At 37.3% G+C, this 12,499-nt stretch overlaps 1 protein-coding gene across 3 annotated transcripts in view; it reads left to right on the top strand.

Moving 5' to 3' along the window:
* The window catches only part of atg2a (autophagy related 2A), a 34,469-nt gene extending 23,851 nt beyond the window's left edge, over nt 1-10,618 (top strand). For all 3 annotated transcript variants that reach the window (XM_079839051.1, XM_079839050.1, XM_079839052.1), the window contains exons 32-42: nt 1,554-1,689; nt 1,761-1,973; nt 2,053-2,154; nt 2,254-2,338; nt 4,151-4,304; nt 5,298-5,367; nt 5,544-5,626; nt 5,734-5,855; nt 6,589-6,743; nt 8,275-8,427; nt 8,545-10,618. In XM_079839051.1, the coding sequence (XP_079695177.1) occupies nt 1,554-1,689; nt 1,761-1,973; nt 2,053-2,154; nt 2,254-2,338; nt 4,151-4,304; nt 5,298-5,367; nt 5,544-5,626; nt 5,734-5,855; nt 6,589-6,743; nt 8,275-8,427; nt 8,545-8,781 (1,510 nt within the window). In that variant the 3' untranslated portion in view covers nt 8,782-10,618. The remainder of the gene's footprint in view (nt 1-1,553; nt 1,690-1,760; nt 1,974-2,052; nt 2,155-2,253; nt 2,339-4,150; nt 4,305-5,297; nt 5,368-5,543; nt 5,627-5,733; nt 5,856-6,588; nt 6,744-8,274; nt 8,428-8,544) is intronic.
* The last annotated feature ends 1,881 nt before the right edge of the window (nt 10,619-12,499 follow it).

Genomic DNA, 12,499 nt, shown 5'->3' with positions numbered 1-12,499 from the left:
TCTGTATTGTTTGACTTTGAACGGCTGTACTTTTGCATCATCAAAGCAGAAGCTGTTTACCTCTGCAGTGTGTCATTCAAGTGAGTGAGAACCATATGTCATCAATAGCGGTTCACGATTTAGTACGATTGCGTTTGTATCAGCAGCAAACCGTAACGGAGTTCACTTGAACCGCACCGCAGCGCAGACCACCCTTTTTTTATGCGGTTTTAGGTATGGTTCGCAGTCGCTCACCCGAGTTCAGAAAACAGTGTTCACATCATCCAAATGATCCAAACTCTGACCCGGGTGCACACCAAAAGTGCCAGTGGCAAAGCATCCATCCAAGTTTTTTCAGACCTGTTGATCGTTTGCTTTTTCCCCAAAAAAATATGGACTTAAATTTTTGCAATGTTGCATTTTCTTCTTGGTTCGGTTCGCTTTCACAAGGCAACATTTCAAAGCGTACCAAAGGCCCTGTTTACACCTGCTATTAAGATGCGTTTCGGTCGATCGGGTGGGTCACAAGTGGACAACGCTAAATACAGGTGTAAACTGGGTCTAAAACGCTTTGAGCTTATCCACTTTCGGCCACTTACAGAGATAGTCGAAAATGCATTTGACCGGATTGCTTTCGTTTCATAAACGCTCACATGGTCGAAGATTGGCTTGAAGATGAAAAATTTAACTAACTAATTCTAACACGCACACACAGATATCCATGAGCAAGACACCTAACCCCAGCTGCTCCCGATGAGCTGGATGGCGCCTTGCATGGCTGACACCGCCATCGGTGTATGAATGGGTGAATGTGAGGCAATATGTAAAGCGCTTTGGATGGCCATAGGTCTGTTGAAAGCGCTATATAAATGCAGTCCATTTACCATTTACACACACAGTGGTCGGAGTTGTCTTGTGGCTGTCAGAGCAGAAACGAAAGCTGCTGCTCTCTGTGTGTTTTCCGTTGTCTCGCGTTGTTTCACAAGCTTAAGTTGTGCATTAGAAGCCCATACATTTGCCCACCTATTGAGCCTCCCCTCGAAGAAATCGTGACCGAAATGGTAAAAAAAATGGACAAAAGAGGTGGATTAAATCACCAGGTGTAAATGGGAATGTCTCCCTCGTCTACCTGTGATACGATCAACCAAAACGCATTTTAATACCAGGTGTAAACAGAGCCAAAATAGGATTATGAAAGTCTAAAACTGTCTATCGGGACAGCATTTTTGCAATGCACCCATTTCATAGAAGAGCAATTCCACAACATTTTAAGATAAAGAGGCTCATTGTTTTTCAACTGGGATAACTAATGTCCTCACCCACAGAATCAGACACTGCTGCTTTTTTTGTTAATGCATTTCCCATTGTGAAATATAATTGCTTTCTCATCACTGAACTGCTCCAGAGTTCGTTTACAATCGGGCCAAGACCTCCTCGATCAGGTGATACTGAACTGATCGTTTTGTTGCGGATCCAAGCACGATTGCAGTGTTTATATATGCCGAACCAAACTAAGGGGCCAGGCTTAGAAACAATTGCTCCAAACGAGCCTTATGGTTGTTTGTGTCTCTCAGGGTTCGCTCCGCTGCTCCCGGAGCCCGTGGTTCTCCCTCTCGTTCAGCAGTGCCCTCGCGGCCCCAGAACTCTTGGCGGTGGGTTGGCGGAAGTGGGCGGCAGCACACACTGCTCATGGAGATACAACTGACAAAGGTATATTGTATTGTAATAAGCCATATGACAATTCAGAAAGCCTTGTTTCTAACTTCTTTCACTCTCTTCAGGTCAGTTTCCAGCATGAGACGTACCCAGTGGTGACGCCCCCTGCTGCAGGACTGGATGCAGATGGACCAGGCCTTGGGGAGCAGCCAATTTCCCGCCAGGTGTTTATCGTCCAGGAACTTGAGGTGCGAGACCGTCTGGCTTCCTCTCAAATCAACAAGTTCCTGTACCTGCACACCAGTGAGAGCATGCCGCGCAGAGCCCACTCCAACATGGTGAGTTACAGATAGGGATGGATATAGAACAAGTTCCTGTTTGTGCTTGTGTTCTCACCTGTCCCACTCGCTGCTGTAGTTGACAGTGAAAGCGCTACAGGTGATGCCTGAATCAGGTCTGGGCGGACCGGAGTGCTGTCTGAGAGTCAGTCTGTTACCGCTGCGACTCAATATCGACCAGGTACATATTACTCATCATTATATATCATCATTTTTCAGCATAGAGCAAATAATTTTTTTAATCAGGCTCGGATAAAAAACATTTGTTTTCATTTCCCAGGATGCACTTTTCTTCTTGAAGGACTTTTTCAGTAGCATGGCTGCAGGAGTTAATCCTTACTTGCCTGTCGACCCTGCAGCTGAGGGTAAGTATGCCCCCTGTAATAGTTTTTATTAATATTTCGATTTTTTTCATTTTTTATTTAACTATTGAGGTTTTTTTTATTTCTTTTTAATAATTTTTAGTGCTTCAACTCATTTCAGTTAGCCAAGGCAACATTTCTAATTTTCATTTAGTTTAAGTTTGTCATCTAATACTTAAATTGTATTATTTCAGTGAACAAAAATGTTTTTGTAGTAGTTTTAGTTAACTAAAAACCCTGACAGGGCTCCAGACTGTGACCAAATGGTCGCATATTGCGACCTTTCTTCCTGCTGGTGCGACTAAATTTTGTTAGAGGTCGCGCTGGTGCGACCACCACAATACCCAACTGATAAGAGCTGCCATTCCTGTTACATAAGAGAAACATCAAGCGAAAGCGGAACGGAGCCGCGTTTATCAGCTCGATAAAAGACATTGCGATCTCAATCACGCGACACCGTTATTACACAGCGCTGGGAGATCCATTGAGAAAGCGTTTGAATCCACCACAGAATTAATAACATCGCTACTGCGAGATCTAGTGCGAAGCATTCGGTTATAAACCATAGATATCAGATTAAACAACGCTGACGTGGAAACCAGGAGAAACATTGTGCCATGAACGAAATTCAGGGGTTTCAGTCCACAAATCAACAAAATTCACCATTAATTTAATGTAGTTTAGTAACACCACATGGCATTGTGGCAGACATAGTCGAATGTTTTTGTTTTTTTACATGATTTATCTCTGGGTTTGTACAACCCTTTGAGAGGCGTTTTCCTTTAAAAAAGACATGAAATTACCACTATAACCAGTAGTTGGCGACAGAGGAGCACTAATTGACATATTAGCCATTTCCACTCCTTAATATATGGAGAAAAGTCACAAAGTCTCATGAAAAACAAAAACTTAAAATGACATAAACAAGTAAAAGAGTGCTCCTTTTATTATCACTGAAGCTGTTGGTCAGTTCAGTGTGATCCTATAGAAAACCATCTGTAGAACGTAGTGGCGCTGGTGTCTGGAACCCTGTGATATGTAGTTAAATGTAAAATGACTAGTACTGGGCAAATTAACGCGGGCAAAAGTGTTTTTTTTTTTTTTTTTTTTTTTTACGCATTAAAAATATTTAACGCAATTAACGCAGCGTCCGTTTTTATATCCATTTTTGCCCCGCGTTACATTATATGATCACGCTCTTATTCATGTAAATGCTTTTAAACAATCTAAGCGCGACAAGACATGAGAACGCGCTGAACGTCAATGTCCTGTGTGGGTGCGTCTCATGTCAGCTCATTGAGAGACACCCTGACACACACACACACACACTCGACTATTACATTTCTGTATATGTCTAACAGTGAAGGCCACAGGTAAATATAACATTTATTATAATGAGTTTATTTAAAGATTGTTTTAAGTTCACTTAAATTAAAAGTTGTTTTTTTAAAGCCTAATAAATGTTGAAATTGGGAGCTTTCAGTTATACTGTAATGTAACGTCATTAATGTTTCATAGAGACATTAGTATCAGTGATACTGGCCTTCATTCATAAATATATGCCATTACAACACATATTTAAAATATGCTGTCTTTAAATTGTTTCTTCATTAATTTTGAGAGTAACTGAAATTATTACAATATCAAAATATTAAAAACTCCAAAAATATTAAAAACTTGCGATTAATTCTGTCCTTTTTTTATCAATTCCCAGCACAAAAAATTATTTAAAAAATAAATGGGTGCAATTAAAATTATGCATTTTAATTGTGTATTGGCATTTGTGTCATCGTATTTCTGATCTTCTGATCCCAGTGAGGACTGACGCTCCTCAGAAGGCTTCAGACGACACAGATCCTGCCTCTGGATTGGGCCATGATCTCGCTGCTTCTGTAGAAACAACCTATAGTGAGCAGAGTTCCTCCTCCGCTGGCTCCTCGTCCTCCTCTGACCAGCCCATCTACTTCAGGTAGAAGATCTGACGTCAAACCGCATGACACAACAAATGTCTAAGGGCGTTTTCACACCTGAAAGTCCGCACCAAGGTCCGAACCGAAGTTCATGTTTTGATACATTTTATACATTCGGTTAGTTTTGGTTTGGTTTCACATTGCAATTATGTGAGCGGACTAAAGAACTTTACATGACACACTTGTGTCCACTCGTCATCATCTATGTGGGCGGCATCTGGACATTGATTGGTTTGTAAACGGACGTGCGTCTGACGTCAGCGTCTTTGACAAGTTGAATGAACGGACACATATCGTTGCCACTATTGAACAGTGCGCATTGCTTGGCTATTTTTTTATTCGTTACGTTTAAAAGTGGACATTTCAAGCTTTATATACACATATTTCTCATGTTTGTGAGGCAAGCCTGCTGAGTTTCGGTTTATTTGAGACGTGCTCCAGTTCATGTGTAAAGCATGTGATCGCTCCCGTGATTATTGTCTGCTATAGACTATTTGCTTCTTATTTATTAAATTCAGGCAATTATCTGATTAAACGTTGATTAAAATTAAGATACAATTTATACAAAACGAAATTCCCATTAAAGAAATGCTTTCTAAGCAAAATCATTTGACTTTCTGTCTACTGACATATTGCGCATATTTTCACTTTTCATAACCAATGTAGCCTAGATTGAATTTAAAAATAACGTTATAATATTCAAACATAAACAGGAACTTCCTGTAAATGGTCTGAAAGTACGAACCATACAGAAAATGCTTTCACACTAGAAACGAACCGAACCTTTGTGCAGTTTGATCCGGACCGAGACTACCTCTTTTCGTCTGACCAAATTTCGTCTGTTTGGTCCGGACCGTGGTACGGGGGAGGTTTCACACCTGCAATTTTGATTTCGGACCAAACTGAAAAGTCAGAAAATCCGGACCAAACAAGGTAGGTGTGAAAACGCCCTAAATCAGAATTAATGTCTGTTCACTCTCTTTCTCTTTTAGAGAGTTTCGTTTTACCTCTGAAGTTCCCATCTGGTTGGACTATCAAGGAAAGCATGTAGTTATTGAGCAGGTTGGCGATCACCTATATAAAATATCTGATCCTTTATGTTCATGTGGTATTTGTGTATTTTGAGTGCTGAACCTTAAAATGACAACATAAGCTGTCCCATTTTATTCTGAATAACATGATTGCTTTGTTTAGTTCAGCTGCTGTTATAATAATGTATATCATCTCTGGTTTCCTAGGGAACATTTGCAGGCATTCTTATTGGTCTGGCCCAACTGAACTGCTCTGAACTGAAGCTGAAGAGATTGTGCTGTAGACATGGGTAAATGCTCTCATTCACAAACGCATCGTCATCTTTACTTTGGGCCTGCTTTACTGTTATACATCTTTTAATCAAGATCTGAAAAGTGAGTTGTTGTTTTGTCTCAGGCTGCTGGGTGTTGATAAGGTGATTCAGTACGCAGTGAATGAGTGGCTTACTGACATCAGGAAGAACCAGCTGCCGGGGATTCTGGGAGGTGTAGGTCCCATGCATTCTGTTGTACAGCTCTGTGAGTATGAGATGTCTTGTTTTACATATTTTTATTTGAATTTTACACATTTAACAAACAAACAAAACACACTTAAGTACTAACAAACCTAACTTAAATCCCTTCCCCTCCCCAAAGTCCTGGCAGGTATAAAAAAAAAAAACAGATATACATATATAAAATTCCCTTACATATAAAACGCTTTATATCGTACATTCTTATTAAGCACTTTATGTATATACAATAAGTTCACACATCTATAGCCTCTTCAATATCTCCTTCTTTAACAAATTCAATAAACATCTCCCAGATATCATAAAATTCAGAAGACTTCCCCTTTATTATGTATGTAAGCTTCTCAAGGGCCAAACTGGATATCACATTTTTCAACCAAAGTCCAAGGGAAGGACAGCTTGCATTCTTCCAACAGAGGGCAATTGAACGTCTTGCTTGTAATAGGCACAAGTCCTCCAGTTTTCTTTCTCTGACGGGCAAAGAGCAAATGTCCACATAGATACCCAATATACATATTACAGGGCTTAAAGGAACAGAAGTAGTAGTAAATTGAGACACATACTGAGTTATCTTAGTCCAAAACTTTTGCATCTCCTCACAGTATGAGATGTCTTATTTCGGTGCAGTACTGTCTCGTCTCAAGTGCTCAGGCTTTTTATTTTTTTCAGTGATGTTAGAATTTAATGACCATGAGGTTAATCTGAAATATTCAGAATGTAATCAATGCTGTGCTCTGCAGTCCATGGTGTTCGTGATCTGTTCTGGATGCCCATTGAGCAGTACCGAAAGGACGGACGCATTATCCGAGGCCTCCAGAGGGGGGCGGCATCATTCGGCACATCTACAGCCTCTGCTGCCCTAGAGCTCAGCAACAGACTAGTGCAGGCAATTCAGGTACATACATGCACATATAACCAAATATAATCATTGGTGATCATACTCCAAACTACTGTTTATGTGTGTGTGTGTATATATACATATATACAGTTGCAAGAGAAAGTATGTGAACCGTTTGCAGAATTTCTGAATTTGAAGATCAAGGTAAATTGTACTTAATGTGTCTTCCGGGAAACATGCAAGTATCTTCTGTTGCTTCTGAAGGGCAGAACTAAATGGAAAAAAACTGACATTTAAACAAAATAAGACAAGGACATCTTCATCCTGTTCAAAGGTTTTCACCCCCGGCTCTTAACGCGTTGTGTTTCCTTCTGGAGCATCAGTGAATGTTTGAACCTTTCTTAATAGTTGTGTTTGAGTCCCTCAATTGTCCTCAGTGTGAAAATATGGATCTCAAAATCATACAGTCACTGCTGGAGAGGGTTCAAATATGCAAAAGATGCTGGAAAACTGAAGAATGTGCAGGACCTGGAGGATTTTTCTGAAGAACATTGGGCAGTTTAACTGAGACTCTAGAACAACCATCACAAAACACAAAAAAAACAGCCGTGGATCACTCAGGGAACGACACACAGCACTGAGAAGCAATGGTTCAGAAACTTTTGAACAGGGCCATTTTAATAAATTCAGCTAATTTTATGTCTTGTGGACTATATGTAAAAAAAAATTATGTAAAATATCTTATTCAGGACAGCACTAAAAAAAATAACGCATTTTGTATGATCCCTCTTATTTTGTTCAAATGACTCACATTTTTACAGATTCTGCAAGCGGTTCACATACTTTCTCTTGCCACTGTGTATATATGTATACAATATTTTCCTATGAACGTTGAATGTTACTTTTTGCTATGTTACTAGATATTTTTATTAGATTTTTCTTTTTGAAAAATAATATTTTTATTAATTAGATTTAATTATGTTAATTATATTTTAACTATATATATTTTATTATTACTTGCTGGTTTTCCGTGTTACTAAATATTTTAAATTAGATTTTTATTTTATTTTTTATTACATTTATTTATTTATTTTATTATATTTATGTGCATCATTTGTAAATCATATTTATATTTTGTTATACATTTATAATTATTTGCATTTTATTTTTTGTTAATTTTATATTCATTCTCATATTTGTTGCTGCTTTACCATTTTACTAGATATGCTTCTTTCAATTAAATCTGCTATTTCAATTAAATTTAGTTATTTATTATATTTATATTTATCATTTGTATATCATATTTATATTTTTATTTTTGTAATACTTTTATAATTATATTTATTATTGTTTTAAAATATTTTTTATATTCATTATTATATTTGTTGCTGGTTTACTAAATATTTTTCATTTGTTTTGTTTTTAATTTAGTTATTGTCACATCCAATCACATTTATTTTGTTTTATGTTTTTATAATTATATCATATAATCATCCATTTTATATTTGTTGCTGCCTACCATGTTGCTAGATATTATTTATCCATTGCATCAAACCGTACAAAAAATAATTGTCCTGTGTATTTCCAGGCCACCGCTGAGACTGTGTATGACATCTTATCTCCAACCCCACCTTTGACACGCTACATCACTGAGGGACGCCCCGCTCCCCGTCCCAGACGCACCCCTCAACCAGCTGACCTCAGAGAGGGTGTGGCCAAGGCCTATGACACCGTCAGAGAGGTGCGTCCCTATATTACAAACATGTTCATCTCTGCGACTATCCAGTTCAATATAAAGTGTTTATAGCCAATTCAACTCGTTTTATTCAATCTGACATGCCATCTTTGCCTTCCCCAGGGTGTGATTGACACCGCTCAGACTCTATGTGATGTTGCGTCTCGTGGACACGAGCAGAAAGGTCTTCCTGGAGCAGTGGGCGGGGTTTTGCGCCAGATCCCACCCACTGTGGTCCGTCCACTTATAGTTGCCTCAGAGGCCACGTCGAACCTATTGGGAGGAATGCGGAACCAAATTAAACCGGATGCGCGGAAAGAGGACTTCTTAAAATGGCGCACCGAAGTTGGCCAAGAATGAGATTGACGGGCGTTAACGGAGTCTGATTTTTGTTAGTGTGAATGTGAGAGTTTGAATGTGAGTTCATCTGTGAGTATCAATGCAAAAACAAAGGACAAAAAAAGATACCATTTTTAAGTGGCTTCCACATAGTTGCACACTTTGTTTCATGCAATGCAAATGTTTTCCACGTGCACTTTTGCTAGAAGCGAGCGCTCTAGACAGCCAAGTGCAGATCAGTCTCATCTTGTCGTATTGAAACGTATGCAATCATATCAGTCTGTAACTCTGTTTACCCGTGAGCTCAAGACCGGATGCTTCCCCGATCCCCGAAATACTCTTTAACATCTGATCGAATCGATACCCTCCTCTGAAGTATTACCCAAGTAAGAGATTCAACATTATGTTTGTAAGGTGAAACGCTCATTAAATACATTGAGGTGGCCTTACCATACTTTTCACTTAACACTAGAAAAGAGATTTGTGTTTTAAACACAGTCCCTGATGTCTTTGTGCCATAATTCTACTACATTGACATTTATAAAGATCTCGTTTTAAACTGTCCTAAACTAATGCGTTCATTATTCGAGTGGTGCAATCAGTCCCAGAGTCTCTGTACGGGAATGGCCACTCTTGTTTCCTATTCATCTTCTCTTCTTTCAGAATGTGATGAAGAATTGTCTTGTCTTTTTTTCTTGGTGAATCTTGAAAAATGTCCAGGACTGCGTTTCTCAAAAGAATGGTGAGCGAAGTTTATCGGAGAGACCAGTGGTGACAATGCTTCTACGATCTACTTAGGCTTAGGATGCTTTTGGGAAACACAGCCCAGGTCATATTTCTTCCTAAAATATAGATGTCATTTATTAAGTAATTCGATTTTACATGAAGAAAATGAAGCCCGTTTTAGAATTTCTTACACTGTGACATTATTTTCTTGACAGTTTGCATCTATAACACAAGCAGATATTGTATTCTCCTAATTCTCATTATCAGTGGTGATTTTAATTTCTTAAATCGACGTAAATGCAGTACAACAAACACCCTCATTATATATAAATACTTTGCTATTTTAATATATTGTTATTTTTTTCACAAGGCAGGAATGAGAATTTTTTTCATTACAAACATGAGAACTGTAGAGGAAAATTGTCATGAAAATAATGTCACAATGCAAAAGAATAATTCCCCTTTATGGTGAAATATGCCCCAGAAATGTTCTTGACAGATTCACCCCTTTCACCTCCCATTTCCTCCTGAATCAAACATGCTTGCTTTCATCTCATTAGTTGCCTTCCTACATGTTTTAAATATTTTATTTCATATTTGTAATAATGGCTAATGAAATGTAAAAACTAACGATGTTGAGCATTTGATGTCCTTGTGCAGGAAGAAGCGGTAGGCAGTTGGTCGGTTGACAAAGGGCTTGTGGGTAATGTTACATTCACTTATTTGTTTTGTTTTTTTTGTTAATGGCATAACTGTGTAAGGGAAGTGAGTTTTTGGTGTGTGTTTTTATGCGTGTCATGTACAGTGTGTGTTCTGAGTGAGTGTGTAAGGACATGCATGTTTGTGTATTGATGGTTGACTGGCCGGCTATGTGATTTCATAGCTCTCAGTGTATTTCTTCTGTAATTACAACTATATCATACGCTGTAAGAATTACCTGTATAGTACCAAGACAATGTGTAAACAAACAACAACAACAACAACAACAACAAAAAAAGGAATAAAAATGTGCATTTGAAAAATATTGGGATTTACTGTTGTAAATGTTACATATACAGAGGCGATAGTGGGATACTTCAGATTTCTGTTTCTGTGCCATCCTTGACAATTAAATGAATAGATTTAAACCTTTTATAGTTTTATACGGCTCAGTTAGAGGATCATGTGCCCTTTTTGTTTGTTTGTTTTATGATATGCATATCCTCCTGGGACCCAGAAAAATTTAGTTTTTTGAATTTAGTATTTTTTCATGTCATTTACATTGTTTAGAGCACAAGAACATTTTTGAAAAATGATATTTTATTCATATGTTATGATATGTCCTCTGTAGTTGACACCAGGACTCAGTTGTTTAAAAGATAAAATGACATGAAATTGCATGTTTAGGCAAAAACTATTTAAATTCACCAATCAATTTTTAAATTTCAGGATTTTTTCTAACCAAACTTTGTTTAAAGATGATTCTGAACTATGTTATGAAAGATATAACTAAATGCATTGATATACCATTTTACTTTATGCAATATGTGGGTAAAATGGCCGTACTTGGATTTTCCCATTCAATACAATGTATCTATACACTGCATCTAATTTGCATATTAATGAGTTCTTGGTGCAACATGTGATGAAAATAGAAGTGTAATAATGGGAGGAATAATTGGCAACATTTTCATAATAATATTGAATATTTCATAGGAATATTGATGTGTAATTTCTTTCCCTAATCACTTGTGTCTCCAAAATGCCTGATAAACATGATTTAAGTCCTGGCGTCCTCTACAGTGGACATTTATGAAATCAATGCCCTGTTTTGTAACAGAAAGTCATATTTTGATTAGAAACCCCATAACATGTTCCTGAGATGCTGATTTATAACAAACCATTTGAAAATGAATCTGATTTAAATTATAATTACAAAATATTATCATATTTCCATAAGAGTGCTAAACATTAATGTCAGCCGTTTTTAAAGACCAAGAAGAAGTTGCTGTCCTGGTGAAACCTCCAAACATTTGGCATCTCTGCAAAGCCCCGAATGTGCTCTTTACAGGACAATCCAGACTTATAATATAAACTAAAATATGTCCTCTACAGTGGACAAAAGTCTATTCGTGGGTCCCAGGAGGATGGGAACAGTTTCTGTGCATAGTCTAAAACCAAAATGTTATACATGTTATTTAAAATGTATAAAATATACAGTAAAGTAGGGGGTGAAATGTCTTCGTTAGAGTCTGCCACTAAAAATCCCATTATAGTTCTTAAGTAAAAACATGTCATAATCCAGTTATAAAAGACTGTAAATGTCAAAAGTGTTATACACTGATATCAAATCCTTGTTTTACAAATCAAATATTGTAATTTGTAATTTTGAGCAGTTTAGTACATAAAAAAAACGACTTCTACCTCGAAAAATTGCTTTCATAATTCTGTTGATTCTTCAAAAATGAAACTTTTGTCATCACTTACTCGCCCTCAAGTTGTTCCAAACCTGTATGAGTTTCTTTCTTCAGTTGACTTTAAGCATCGACTTCCATCGTATATTTTTCCTACTATGAACATCAATGGTATACCATCAACGGTCTGCTTATCATTCTTTAAAATATCTTCATCTGTGTTCAGCAGAAGAAAGAAACTCATACAAGTTTGGAACAACTTGAGGGTGGGTAAATGTTGACAACATTTTCATGGGTGAACCATCCCTTTAGCCAACCACTATTACAAAAAATGATTTTAATTTAATTTTAGTTTGGAGGACAGAATTCACAAACATGATCATTTAATAGTTTTGAACAAGAAGTTTGGAATCAACATTCAGAACCACCAGAGAAACGCGTTTGTGTAATTGTACTTTGAACTCAATAACTTAGTCATTAAGATATAGTCATATTACCGTATTATTATTATTTAGTATAATTATACCGTATTACATATTATTATATAACTTAAAACGATTAAAAAACGTTTCAGCTTGTCAACCACCATAGGAACCATATACACCGCTCTTTGTTTCTCA

This window comes from Gobio gobio, assembly GCF_949357685.1.
Source record: "Gobio gobio genome assembly, chromosome: 16".
NCBI classification, from domain to species: Eukaryota; Metazoa; Chordata; class Actinopteri; order Cypriniformes; family Gobionidae; genus Gobio; species Gobio gobio.
This window is presented reverse-complemented; position numbering and strand designations above follow the sequence as displayed.